At 40.3% G+C, this 15,667-nt stretch overlaps 1 protein-coding gene across 1 annotated transcript in view; it reads right to left on the bottom strand.

The window, feature by feature from the left end:
- Positions 1-15,667, bottom strand: part of LOC126471421 (importin-13) — a 194,382-nt gene that overhangs the window by 69,538 nt on the left and 109,177 nt on the right. Inside the window, exon 12 of the mRNA XM_050099560.1 lies at positions 2,900-3,103. Coding sequence (XP_049955517.1) covers positions 2,900-3,103 — 204 coding nt within the window. The remainder of the gene's footprint in view (positions 1-2,899; positions 3,104-15,667) is intronic.

The following is a 15,667-nucleotide window of genomic DNA, read 5'->3' as shown; positions in this document are numbered from 1 at the left end:
ATGGATATAGAGGAATTATGGACAAAGTTTAAACTGGCTGTAATCACACTCTGAAAAGGATGTGCCCAGTAAATGGATTAAGGATGGAAAAAAAACCATCATGGATGCGGAAAATGCTAAGAAAACAGAGATTGTTGCATTATCAGGTTAAAAAAAGAACATGGAAATGTTAACAGGCATAAGTTAGTAGAAATTTGTACGTCTATAAAAAGATCACTGCTCAAAGCATATAACAGCTTGCACCATCTTACCCTAAGAAAGATCTCGCTGAGAACTGGAGAAAATTTTGGCCATGCATAAAATCACACAGCGGGTCAAAGGCTTCTATCCAGTCACTCATCAATCAGTCTGGTGCAGCAACAGAACACAGCCAAAGCAAAGCTTAAGTTTTCAGTTTCGCATTTAAGAAATCATCCATGGAGGAGGATTGTACAAACACAGTGTCATTCACCCACTGGATAGACCTATCATTGAGAGAAACTGAAGGAGTTGAAAACAATTAAGTCACCAGATCCAGTTGGAATCCTGATTTGATTTTACAAAGAGTACTTTGTGCCATAGGTCGCTTACTTAGTTTCCGTTTACCATGAATCTATCACCCAGTACAGAGCCCAAAGTGACTGGAGAAAGGGCAGGTGACTCCTTTATTTAACAAGGATAAAAGAACGGACCCACAAAAATACACACCAATATTCTTAATATTGGTTTGTTGCAAAATTCTTGAACATATTCTAAGTTCGAATATAATAAATTTCCTTGAGACAAAGAAGCTTCTGTCCACAAATCAGGAAGGATTTAGAAAGCATAATTCATGCAAAACTCATCTTGCCCTTTTAATACAATATCCAGCTAAACCATGGATGAAGGGCAACTGGCAGATTCAGTACTGCTAGATTTCTGGAAAGTGTGTGACCTGGTGCCCCACTGCAGACAGATAACGGAGGTCCAAATACATGGAATAGGTTCTCAGGTGGCTCAAAGACTTCTTACGGAATAGAATCCACTATGTTGTTCTTGATGATGTGTGTTCCAGTTTACTGGGAGAATTTTGGGAAAGTGTAACGGAGACTGCATACAGAACACCTGTGCAACCCATTCCTGTAAGTTCTGCTCAAGTGTCTGGATCCCCATCAGGTCAAATTAAAGGAAAACATCAAAGCAATTCAGAGGCATACTGCTAGATTTGTTATCAGTAGGTTCAATGGAAAAGCTTTGTGAACTCAAATGCAAATCCTGGAGGGAAGATAATGTTCTTTTCATGAAACACTACTGAGGAAATTTAAAGAACTCACATTTGCAGCTGATTACAGAATGAGTCTACTGTCACCAACATATGTTTTGCGTAAGGACTGTGAAAACAAGATCAGAGAAATTATGGCTCATATAAAGGCACATAGACTATCATTTCTCCCTTGCTCCAGGTACTAAAAGCTAATTTCAAACTCATCTCTGCATGCTTTACATTCTTTACTACCCTGGCGTCTGTATCCCAGATGTACCACATTCCTAACCTATCAAGGAGTACACTATAGAATTCCTGAATATGGTTCAACTCAAACAATTCGTAGCCTCAGTATCAACATTACTGAGGTTGCAAAGCTTCAGGTTTAGACCTATATAGCTGCAAAATAGAAGACTTTGAGAAAATCTGTGTATGAGCAAAATTTTGTCCCATCAGACAGTGCTGGGAGAAACCAAAGACGTGAATGAAATTTACACACTTCTTGTGTCAATGCAAGCAGAGATTTGCAGCAGGTTGCACTGTAATACTAGCAAAACCATTCCCACATCTGTTATGACTCACAGAGTAATTGTACTGAAAGTAATTCTTCCCTCTTTCTATTACAGCAAAACTTCTGACCATCTAATTAAGTGTCTAACAGTAAAGGTCACAAGACTAATAAATCTCATTCCTCGTGAACCAGTCAGGATCTTACTGAAGAGGAAAAAAAACTACCAAAATAGAAATGTCAGATTGGTTCAACTGGCTCTCCAGATATTTTCAGGGCTTTACAGCTGATTGTTGCATTTGAGAGTATCACCAATTTTTGTTTTCATATCATCCTCTGAACAACTTAATTTAACAACAGTTCTTCATTAGAGTACATTGACTCAATCTGATCATGAGGAAGCTACATATCTTGACAACCAATCTCATCCGTCAAATCCATTTTACTCCTCAGATGTAATATGTATGACACCACAGTATAGAAATGAATTACTATTTCGGTCTTCACTGTGATGTGTACTGTTTGCCTTTGTCAGCATTAGCTACAGAAATTTCTATAGAAAGTAACTTGAAACACGAAGACCTGGGTGTACAATCCAGTTCTGACACCTATTAGACCTTTCGATCTTACCCCTATCAATAAGATGGATAAGTGATACATCACAGGCATAAAAAATACTTGCTCCACCACAGGAAACTAAGACTGTAAACATAAAAAAAATCTCAAGGATAAACTTGATATTTTCACCAGGAATTCATATGGTACTAACACCTTAAAAAGTGAAACATTAACTCTCCTTTCAAAATTTTTGCAGAGGTGTTCTATGCTATTTCATTTACTGTTTCCTTCAACTGAAACTGCAACTGTAAAATTTCTTGATATTTTGAGAAGGTATATGATATTTGGCTAACTTTCATCAGCAGTCACTTTTCCTCACTTTTGAAGAACAGAATCTTACACCCAGAAAGTAAAAGTAAATGTTGATTGTCACTAAAATTCTGCTACAATCTACACGGTCAATGTTTCGAAAATGTTAGAAGCAAAGCTTGAAGGTCTCAATGATAATCATGTAATACTAAAACAATCCAATAAAGTTAATAAGAAAGTTAAAATTAGCTAATTACCTAAAGTAAACACACACACACAATTATACATATATTATACTCCACCTTCATAATTTCTTCATCAGTACACCATTTACATGTTATAGTTTCCAAAACTGGAAAAACTTTCTCCAAAATGAGAAGAACAGGCTGAGGATCATCAGACTTTAGAGCTCCTCCTCTCACAGCACTGGTGTCTAGAGTTGCAAAAATTGTGCTCATCATCTTAAGTCTCAGCAAGATGTCACTATAGGTCTGCATTCCTTTATCCTGAAAAGCAAGATAAATCTAGCGATTATATTCACAGAGACAACACTGAAACCACAGAAATCTTAAAATCATTAATTCAAAGAACTGTGGTGAAATACACGATAGGCAAACAAATCTATTAGAAATGTACTGCAGTCTCCTTGTAAGTAGGTTTAGACTTGCCCACATATGCTCTGTAGCCAAGAGCTCACGCTCCTCCTATCAGCTTTGCTGTAAATATTGAGCATCGAGCCAAGATGACATGTAATGCAGTTGTGCATAGTAATAAAATGGAAAGAAGCTACAGTTCTGCTGTGAAAAACGAACTTTGTAGAAACTGAAACAGCGAAATTGTGAAGCTAAACAAACATGTTTTAAATTTACAGATAATTATGGATGTTCTAAGGCATGATATTCGGTATATAAAAAATGAAAATTCTGAGTTACAGAAGAAAGGTCATGTTCTAAATAATAAAAAAAGCTCATTTCAAAATGGAAGGCAAAACAGTTATCAAAAGCAGAAAGGAAGTGCCAAACAGTTTTCAAACTACGCAAATGAAATAATGTTTGTGGATAAAAACAGGTACAGTGTATTGTCAACAAGTTGTACCAATGCTGAGTGCAAGATGGATGATGAACTTTGTAAACAGTTTGTGGATAGAAAACAAGAAGCGTGATGAACTTTGTAAACAGCTTGTGTATACAAAAACAAATTAGTCTCCTAATACAAAAGAAGAATACAATAGCAATCAATCTCCACTGACAAAGGGCAGTAAATTTGTAGAATAGATTGGAGAATAGTCAATTACCAACATTGATAAATCATGCATAAATGTGTGTAAGTAACCAGTACACTCAAAAATCAAGACTGAAGTGCAACGTACTTTTGCTTGCTGATAACCCCACATGAAATTTAACTAATACCTACACAATACAAACAATAACATACAATTTAAGAGTGTGATGAAGCCAGGACTTGGAACAAAAAACATTGTATGAAATGTAGATCTGGAAGGTATAATGTCGCACAGACGGTGAGTTTACTGTCAAGTGTCAACAGATGCAAATGATATGGTACATGGTAAAAGCTGGCATCTGTACTGAGAGTTTGAAAAATTTTCTATAAAACACTATTGTTGCTACCATTCCACATCACTTTTGATCTGGAATGCAACTTGTCTGATAACAGATATATTAGAAAAACAGATACAAGAATTAAATTACTATGCCCTGGTTATGAAAACTGTTTAATTCTAGACATAGGTAATTCAGATTAAAGCTTTCAGACTACATGCAGATTACATCTTAACTATTAGGCTATGCATTTTAGTATGAAAAATTATGCAAAATAATTACAGGCTAATCTGTGAAAACAACTTATTTGCCACTGAGCTTTAAGTCTCTTTTTAGAGTAAAAAAAGCCTTCAGCATACACACAAGAAGCCAAAATATCCACTGGCCATACCAAAGAAGAAAAAATGCAAAATAATGTACCAGAATATTCAGCACATTACTAATAAAACAAAATCAGTCAATGAATTTCTAGGAGAGGGTACAGCACACTTCTATATTAAGAATGAACTTGTGGGCGAAATTGAAGAATCTTAGTTTTAAGTTAAATAATTTTAAAATTGTGAGTGTGTATTGTAGATAAATACACAAGGGTGGTAGAGTAGGTATTTACATTTGAAATAATGTTTAGTGCGAAAAAATTGGTTGTGTTGATCAACTTACTGCAGAGATGGCCGTTTACTATGGAGATGGCATTTTAATCAGCAATACTTAAAATAAAGCTAGGCAAAAACACTTTAATAATTGTTGGCCTGTGTACATCACCAAACAGCAATGTATGAATTCTTGCCATTTACAACAACTCATCTATGAAGGGGGCAGGATGTGAACACACTCTCTAAGCTATAATGTAAATTACCTTAGGTATTCCGACTTTTTACATTGCTACAGTGATATCCATATTAAGTTCACTGGCAACCAGACTAACATCTGACTCAAAGACTTGCACTGACTACATTGTTATGAATTTAAATAGGGAAGGAGGAGGAGATTAGTGTTTAACATCCTGTCGACAACGAGGTCATTAGAGATGGTGTACAAGTTTGGATTAGGGAAGGATGGGGACGAAAATCAGCTATGCCCTTTCAAAGGAACCCTCCTGCCATTTGCATGAAGCGATTTAGGTAAACCACGGAAAACCTCTATCAGGATGGCTGGACAGGGGTTTGAAGCATCGTCCTCCCAAATGTGAGTCCAGTACGCTAACCACTGCACCACCTTATTCGGTAAATACGGAAGAATTAATAGTGTTCATTATCTGAAACTAACTCTCCCCCCCCCCCTCCCCCCCTCCCCCCCCCCCTCTCTCTCTCTCTCTCTCTCTCTCTCTCTCTCTCTCTCTCTCTCTCTCTCTCTCTCTCCCTCTCTGACCATAAAGCTCGATCCACAGAGATTAATACAGACCACAAAATAGTACCGCATAGTGACTTAATCACTTCTAAAAGAAAACTTGACGATAATAAACTTAAGGAATACTTTTCACACATCGACTGTCAGCAGGTACATATAAATCAAGTGATACTACTGAAAAATGAGGCAATTTCTAAGAAATATTTAACCAATTATAATTGGGCATGTACAATGATAAAAACATTAAAGAAACCAGAGTACACACATAAACTTAAAATCCATCCAGAAATTCACAAATGAAGGAAAATAGTGAAGACAGAAAGTAAAAACCCTTTTTAATGAACCTCTGGGTACCCAAACTGGAAAGCTCTAAGATATTTAGGGAGTCATGGAATGTATAGTGGAAAAGACAGATTAGAGGCCATAGGAGGAGAATTTTCATTGCAGCTGACAAAAATATTGTCTCTATTGAGGTCAAGTTGAGTGTGACAGTGAAGTCATCTGGTCATGTATAAAAGGTGTAGGTGAAACTCAGTTAATTGTTAGATGTTTTTACTGGCCACCCAATTCCGCTGTGACAGTTCTAGAGTCATTCAAAGAAAGGCTAGAGTCAAAAGTGCATAAATATCTGAATAGCACATAAATATCCAGATCATGCAATACTAGTTGGAGACAACTTTAAGCTGCCAAGTATAGACTGGGACTGGGATGTCTATGGATTCCAGTCATGTGAAATACTTTTGAACACGTTTTCTGAAAATTGTCTTAAGCAGCTAGCTCTGAAGCCCACACACAATGGAAGTATCTTAGACATTCTAGCCCCAAATAGGCCAGACGTTATTGACAATGTCAGTATATAAATGGGGATTAGTGATCGTGATGTCATTATAGGAACTATGATTATAAAAGTTAATAAATCAGTCAAGAAGGCTAGAAGAGTGTTTCTGCTAGATAGGGCAGATAAGCCATTATTAATATCTTATTTAGACAATTGGCATCACCATTTCATCATCATTGACGGCAGCAAGTCGCCGATGTGGCGTCAACTAAAAAGAACTTGTGATATGGCGGCTGAACTGCCCCACATGAGGCCTCCCAGCCAACAATGCCATACGATCATTTCATTTCATTCCATTTACTTAGTTCCAGTAAGATGGATGCAAAGGAATTATAGGCAAAGTTTAAGCAGATTTTAAATTGTGGTCTGGAGAGTTATGTCCCTAGTAATTGGATAAAGGATGGAAAAGACCCACCACAGTACAATAAAGAAATTCGGGGGATGCTGAGAAAACAGAGGCTTGCACTCTAGGTAAACAGAGACTGCTGCACTCTAGGTTCAAACAGGCATGCGCAAATGATGACTAACGAACGTTAGTAGACATTCGTGCTTCTGTTAAAAGATCTGTGCGCGAAGCATACAACTACCAATGTCACACATTAGCAAAAGATCTGGCAGAGACCCCAAGAAAATTCTGGTCATACGTAAAATCGCTATGCAAGTCTAAGGGCTCCATTCTGTCCATTGTTGACCAGTCTAGTGGATCAGTTGAAGATAGCAAAACAAAAGTGAAATTTACATTTCACATTCTAGAAATCATTTACACAGCAGAACCATACAAACATATCATCATTTGACCATCGGGCAGACTCCCATAGGGACGACATAGAAATAATCAAAATATCCACGGGTATGCTGCCGGTCTATAGTGTCCAACGGGCACAATATTTCGGCGATCAAACATGTCGCCATCATCAGGTGAACTGACGGACTGAGCTCCTGTGAACGTGCCGGCACGGAGATCCGTACGCTATGGCTGCTCAGAGGGAACTGGGTTTGGTCGCGGCGGCGGCCGATTTAAATACCCTCCGCCCGCGGCGCGCTCCCTCCGCCGTCCGCGCCCAGCGCCACGGTCGCGCGGTGGAACAGATTGCGACGGCGTCTGAGATGACGTCGGTGTGATGGCTCTGTCCGCCGTGGTCGTCACAACTATACGTCTGCTCGATTTACTCTTGATTAACCCGATCGCTGGTTCCCAAGCCTTGCTAAGATTATAGCCACAGTCACGGTTTATGAGGTCGTCATTGGTGCGAATTTCGATGGCCTCTCTAACAACGCTGTCCCAGTATCTCGACGTCTGTACCAGAATCCTCGTGCGGTCATACTCCATGGCGTGATTTTCCGACAAACAATGTTCAGCGACCGCCGACTTGCTCGGATACATCAGTCGAGTGTGCCTCTGGTGTTCACGGCATCGATCCTCGACGGTACGCATCGTCTGACCAATATACGACTTGCCACATTGACACGGAATCTGGTATACGCCGGCCTTCCTCAAACCGAGGTCATCTTTGGCACTCCCCACCAGTGCACGAGTTTTATTTGGAGGACAAAACACAGTTCCGACCCGGTGTTTCTTCAGAATGCGGGCGATTTTCCCCGAGAGTGCGCCTGTGTATGGAATAAATGCAGTGCCTACCTCCTCCCTCGTGACTTCATCCATCTCAACAGGTTGTGCTGCAGTGGTTGGGCGGAGAGCACGTTGAATCTGCCACTCTGAGTACCCATTTTTTCGAAATACAGTTCTCAGATGTTCCAATTCCTGGGGTAGACTCTCTGCGTCAGAGATAGTGCGCGCCCTATGTACTAGAGTTTTAAGTACCCCATTCCTCTGTGAAGGGTGGTGGCAGCTGTCTGCATGCAAATACAGATCAGTGTGCGTAGCCTTCCGATACACCCCATGACCTAGGGTGCCGTCAGCCCTTCTCTTGACCAAGACGTCAAGGAAAGGTAATTTACCCTCCGTTTCAGTCTCCATAGTGAATTTGATGTTGGGGTGTATGGAGTTTAGATGTGTAAGGAAGTCAAGGAGTTTATCCATACCATGTGGCCAGATGACGAACGTGTCGTCCACGTAACGGAAAAAGCAAGTAGGTTTCCATACGGATGACGACAGGGCTTCCTCCTCGAAGTTCTCCATGTACAACCTGTTGAGATGGATGAAGTCACGAGGGAGGAGGTAGGCACTGCATTTATTCCATACACAGGCGCACTCTCGGGGAAAATCGCCCGCATTCTGAAGAAACACCGGGTCGGAACTGTGTTTTGTCCTCCAAATAAAACTGGTGCACTGGTGGGGAGCGCCAAAGATGACCTCGGTTTGAGGAAGGCCGGCGTATACCAGATTCCGTGTCAATGTGGCAAGTCGTATATTGGTCAGACGATGCGTACCGTCGAGGATCGATGCCGTGAACACCAGAGGCACACTCGACTGATGTATCCGAGCAAGTCGGCGGTCGCTGAACATTGTTTGTCGGAAAATCACGCCATGGAGTATGACCGCACGAGGATTCTGGTACAGACGTCGAGATACTGGGACAGCGTTGTTAGAGAGGCCATCGAAATTCGCACCAATGACGACCTCATAAACCGTGACTGTGGCTATAATCTTAGCAAGGCTTGGGAACCAGCGATCGGGTTAATCAAGAGTAAATCGAGCAGACGTATAGTTGTGACGACCACGGCGGACAGAGCCATCACACCGACGTCATCTCAGACGCCGTCGCAATCTGTTCCACCGCGCGACCGTGGCGCTGGGCGCGGACGGCGGAGGGAGCGCGCCGCGGGCGGAGGGTATTTAAATCGGCCGCCGCCGCGACCAAACCCAGTTCCCTCTGAGCAGCCATAGCGTACGGATCTCCGTGCCGGCACGTTCACAGGAGCTCAGTCCGTCAGTTCACCTGATGATGGCGACATGTTTGATCGCCGAAATATTGTGCCCGTTGGACACTATAGACCGGCAGCATACCCGTGGATATTTTGATTATCAAATACGCCGGGAGAAACTCAAGAATCACGACATAGAAATAAGTATCCCTGGTGTAGAGTAACAACTGTAAGATCTGAAAACAAATAAATCATCAAGTCCAGATGGAATCCCAGTTCATTTTTTTGAAAGGTACCCTAAGACAATGGCCCCTTGCTTAGCTTCCATTTAGCATGAATCTCTCGCCCAGCAGAAGTCTCAAGGGACTGAAACAAAGTGCAGGCGACTCCAGTATATAAGAAAGTTAAAAGAACAGAGCAGCAAAATTATAGACTGATATCCCTAACTTCTGTTCACTGTAAAATCCTTGAACCTATCCTCAGCTTCAATATAATAAATGTTCGAGGGACTAAGAAGCTTATGTCCACAAATCAACATGGTTATAGAAAGCACCGCTCATTTCAAACTCAGGTTTCCCTTTTTCCACACGATATACTGAGAATTATTGATGAAGCGCAACAATCAGATTCCATATCTCTACATTTCCAGAAAGCATTTGACACAGTACCTCACTGCAGGTTGTTAATGAAGGTATGAGCTCATTAACAGATATGTGAGTGGCTCGAAGACTTCTTAAATAATAGAACCCAGTATGTTGTCCTCAATGGCGAGTGTTCATCCGAGACAGGGGTACCGTCAGGCGTGCCCAAGGGTAAGTGCAATAGGACCATTGCTGTTCTCTATATACATAAATGATTTGGCTAACAGTGTGGGCAGCAATCTGCAGTTGTTTGTTGATGATGTTGTGGTGATGGTAAGGTGATAAAGTTGAGCGACTGTAGGAAAATACAAAAGGACTTAGACAAAATTTCCAGTTGATATGATAAATGGCAGCTAGCCCTAAATGTGGAAAAATGTAAGTTAATGTGGATGAGTAGGAACAATAAACCTGTAATATTCAGACACAGTTTACTAGTGTCCTGTACGCCACAGTCTTTTGTGAAGGAAGCTGCTTATAGACTGCTGGTGCAACCTATTCTTGAGTACTGCTCCAGTGTTTGGGATCCTTACCATGTCGGATTGAATGAAGACAGTGAAGCAATTCAGAGGTGGGCAGCTAGATTTGTTAGTGGTAGGTTCGAATGACATGGAAGTGTTATGGAGATGCTTTGGGAAGTCAAATGATAATCCCTCAAGTGAACGTGGCATTCGTTTTGGGTAACGCTATTGAGAAAATTTAGAGAACCAGCATTTGAAGCTGACTGCCAAATGATTCTACTGCTGCCAACAAATATTGCGCGTATGGACTACAAAGATAAGATATGAGAAATCAGGGCTCATAGGGAACCATATAGACAGCCAATTTTCGTCCCTCTATTGGAAGTGGAACAGGAAAGAAAATTACTTGTTGTGGTACAGGGTACCCTCTGTCATGCACCATACGGTAGCTTGCAGAGTGTCTACACAGATGTAAATGTATTTTTTTTCCTTACACACGGGTGTTCCTTAGAGAGAGGTTTTGCCAGGGTACATGGAAAAAGTGACCCAGAATCATCACTTAAGCATGTTTCGGTGACATACATGCTATTTCATTACAAAATTACCAATATCTTGTGCTACAGATTTAAATGCAATACCCATATAATTATTAAACTTCTTTGTTTTGTCTTTCCAGCATAAAGGCTGTCACTCCAGTTAGTTGCTGTCAGTTAGCATAATCCATTTATGTTAAAAGAGGAAAAGGAATTCCTGATGGTATCAATTTATCCATTGGACAGCAACAACGATACTTGGTGCAATGATCACCGCTGCCGCCTCCTCCTCTTCTTCTTGACAACTCAACTCATGTACCACAGTCAGCCTTTGTGCTGAATCCTGGCAGCAACAAGTGTTTTCATAATCTGTAGAAATCTCAGTCTCATTTACTTCCTTTCTCTTGGTCTTGGCACAACAGCTACAATATATGGCGTTAACAGAGTGTATTATGTGGAACATATCTCACAAGATAGATTATACGTAACAGGAGGAGGAGTGTTCATTGAGGGTGACCAAGATATTTTCTCTACTGAGGTCGAAATTGAGTGTGGCAGTGAAGTTATCTGGTCCTGTATAACAGGTCTAGGTGAAATCAAGTTAGTTGGGTGGTTAAGACAGTTGTGATGAAATTATTGTTAAACTGTGACCAGTCTCAAGAAAACATAAACATTGAATCACTGTCCAAAAGTGATACATCTGATAAACATAAACTTCTGGGTATTGTAATGGATAAGCATCTGTAAAAAGATTAGCTATAACATTTGCTTATTAAAATGCCTTACACATATAACCACTCCTCTGGCCCTAAAATAAATCTACTGTGAGTTAATCCACTCATGTTCTCAATATGTGATAGAAATTTGGGGTGCGGAACCGGCAGTCTAGATGGGGGTGGGTGGGGGGGGGGGGGGGGGGGGGTATTCAGGCTGCAGGAGAGAGCAGTTGTCCTTAAGACAACTGTGTTTGTAAAAGTGAATGAAGAAGTCAGTGTAATGAATAGACACATTCGTCATTGCAATAAACAAAAATTTGGGATTATCAAATAATAGCGAGTAATAAATGAGCTATGGATCACAGCCCGCTTTCTGCTGGAAGATTGATCATGTCAGGAACAACAATATAGTGCCTAGCTGTACTATAGGAGTATATAATAATTTGAATAACTTCACAAGAAGACAGCAGTAATTCAACTCAACATCCAGTTCAACAAAAAGGGTTAATGTTACAGTTTACCCCTAACCATACTACAGTAAACATTAGGAATTCCTCCAAGATTGCTAGAATAGGCTATTTTCCTACGTTAAAAATTGGTTTGGATTGTTGTTATTCTAATTGATTATAACATTTAAACACCATTTACAGTAAATATTCTCACAAAATATCTGTTATTTTTATGTAATTGAAGCTTAAAAATCATTAAAATAATCAAGATCTGGTCACATGATGGAAATGTTATTGGCTGATGCTCTGTTGACGTTACACACTAGGAGAAAGACAAAGCTATACGTGTGTTATAGGAGTGTTAGCCGAAGTTACAAGGTTTTTACACACTTTTTCTGAAACCAGTTTACCTATTTCGTGACTGGAAACACAATGAAAACTTTTAAGTAACAACAGAAACAATTTTTTTGAACACTGATAACGGAAGCCTTGTGAAAGTTGATGTGTTTATGCTCCCCAATTGAGAGCAGCGTTATGTGCAACAACGGACATTCTTTTCCCTGCTCCCTGACCATCATTAAACTCGCTCAAAACTAAAGAATTGTAGAATTTTTGCAAATGAGTCTGTATATTATAACTAGATTGTTGACAATCAGTCTTGAGCTATTCTTGGCAAAACTTAGAGCTGATTTTGTCTGTAGAAGATACTCAGCAGAAATACAGCATCCAGCAGGTGTTCGGTGATGCAATGGATAGTGCACCTGACTGCAGATAAATAGGTCACATGTTCGAATTCTGGAAGGGTCATACATTTTTAAAAGTTATTTATACCAGTATTTATTTTCTTTTTACTTAGTGTAAGTCTACATTGTTTTACACTATGGTAATGACATACAGTTGCTACTCCAAGTGTGAAATCAATGTTCTCCATTTTCCTGGATTTTCAGCTTTACCATTACTAACCTTCCGGGATTCTATTTAGGACCAAGGCCTCGGGTTGGTCCGAAATAGATCTCAGGCTATGTGGCCTGTACTGCTGTGTGTGCTTTCCCTGACAAAGCCTATCACGAGATGGGTTTATTTGCCTCAACATTTTGATGTTTTTGGAAAGCGTTTAGTCTTATTTTGTCGCTATGTGGTTAACGGACCACGTAGTTTGAGTGTATTGACCTAGACCTTGAGCTACATTGTAACATTACAATGAACCAAGGTTTTTTGTAATCACAGTTCCTCTACCACTCTTATCACAACAAATACAGGCAATTTTCACTAACCAGTAGATTATAAGCTGAATTAATGATACAATAGGCTGCATACACAGAATGCTGCACACTTCATAGTTATTTTCTTCTTACTTAGGTTAAGTCTACACTGTTTTACACATGGTAACGACGTGCAATTGCTTCTTCCAGTACGGGATTTTCATCTTTAGCATAAGTACTCTTTTGGGAAATCAACTCAGGATCTTGATCTTGAGCTAGAGAGTGTCATACCAATTTCGTCAAATAGTTAGCATGCTACAGGATGTTACTCTTATGCGATTGCATGTCGTACCTTAGTACTAATAAAAGACTCTCATGTTGCATATGTCGCTGGTCTTATGAGGATAACAGTAACACAACACTTCCCAATAGTATGTGACAAATAATGTCACAGTTACTAAATAAGATAATGTTTTGTTGTTCATACGAACTTATTCAGGATGTGAAAAAGTATCACTCCATTTATATAACATAGTTGGCCCAATAAGTGTAGTTTCTTGCAACTTCTCTCATATAGCTAGCCACACTGTATGCATTTTCAAAAATTGTGTCTAATAGTTATAAACCAATTACAATTTTACTGATACAGTGATAGAAGATTAATGTAATGACACACCAATACATGTTTTCAAACACACGACTATACATGAAATGTATTGCATTGGGGTTTGTTTTACAGTTACCTATTATATAATTGTTTGTGATCCTCCGTTTGTAGCAAAACCAAACAATAAAATCTAATCCTATTTGTTTTCTCTGTATTGGTCAACTGTGTAGTTTTCCTCTAAAAATAGTTCTATTATACAGGGTGTCTCAAACCTTTTGTGTTGAATTGAAATATGTGGTAGTGGGTCCACAACCAATTAACTGAGATAGAGAACCAAGGTCAGAAATGCATATTTATTGTGTTATGGGAATACACAGCGTACACTGCATAATGACAACATAGCTCGCAGTAACTGTTGAATGTGACAACCACCAGTCTCAATGCATGCATGGAAATGGCACATTAAGTTCTGCCGCACTCTATCAGAGATCCCTGGTGTCTGTCGTAAAAAGAGACAGGCAGCTTGGACCCTAGCAAGTATGGTTCAAATGACTCTGAGCACTATGGGACTTAACTTCTGAGGTCATCAGTCCCCTAGAACTTAGAACTACTTAAACCTAACTATCCTACGGACATCACACACATCCATGCCTGAGGCAGGATTCGAACCTGTGACCGCAGCGGTCATGTGGTTCCAGACTGTAGCACCTAGAACTGCTCGGCCACCCCAGCCAGCCCTAGCAAGTATGTCTTTGTCCATCTCTAAGGGGGTTTCATACACCAATGTCTTGACATAACCCCACAGGAGAAAGTCCAGGGGTATGAAATCCAGTGATCATGCTGGCCATGAATGGGACCTCTCTTTCCAATCCAACAATGAGGGTACGTGTTGTTCAAGTGCTCACGGACACTAATATTGAAGTGGGCTGGAGCACCAACATGTTGAAACCACAGCCTTTTGTGGACAATAAGGGGTACTGTCTTCAAGAACTGTTGCAGCACATCTCACAGGAACACCAAGTAATGTGAACCAGTCAAACGGAGAGGCAGCAAATGAGGTCCTATTAGGTGATCTTGGACAGTGCCCACCCATATGTTGACAGCGAATTGTTGCTGGTAGCAACCAACGTGGATGGCGTGGGGATTGTCCTCACTCCAGACAAGGCTGTTGGCTGTTGAAAATACCACCACAGGTGAATTAGGCCTCATCCATGAACAATACAAACTGTATGAAGTTCGGCACTACAGAAAATTTCTAGGTGTTCATATAGATAGTAAACTGTTGTGGAAAGCCCACATTCAGGATCTTGTTCAAAGACTTAATGCTGCCCTTTTTACTATTCGAACGGTATCTGGAATGAGTGATCGTTCGACATGAAAATTAGTCTACTTTTCTTATTTTCATTCACTTATGTCGTATGGTATTATATTTTGGGGTAACTCTTTCCATTCTAAAAGGATATTTTTGGCTCAGAAATGGGTGGTTCGTGCAATAAGTGCTGTAAGTTCACGAACCTCTTGTCGACCTCTGTTCATGAGCCTGGGTATTTTGACATTGGCCTCTCAATATATATATTCTTAACTGTCACTTCTTGTTAACAATATTAGCTTATTCCCAAGAACAAGCAGCTTTCACTCAGTTAATACTTGGCAGAAATCAAACGTGCATTTGGATCTGACTTCCTTAACTCTTGTGCAGAAAGGTGTGCAGTATCGTCACATAACATACGTGCTCTGCACTAAGTTGTGTACAGTACGTCTGTCTGGTGGTCAGGGGTGTATGCTGTTTATCACCCACTGCCTGTTCCAGTGTACAACAGACACCCAGGATCTTTGCAAAAGTGCAGCAGAACTGCATTAGACATTGCAACACATGCACTGTGACTGGCAGTCA

This window comes from Schistocerca serialis, chromosome 3 (assembly GCF_023864345.2).
Source record: "Schistocerca serialis cubense isolate TAMUIC-IGC-003099 chromosome 3, iqSchSeri2.2, whole genome shotgun sequence".
Taxonomy (NCBI): Eukaryota; Metazoa; Arthropoda; class Insecta; order Orthoptera; family Acrididae; genus Schistocerca; species Schistocerca serialis.
Note: the sequence above shows the minus strand (reverse complement) of the source record. Positions and strands in the feature narration are given on the sequence as shown.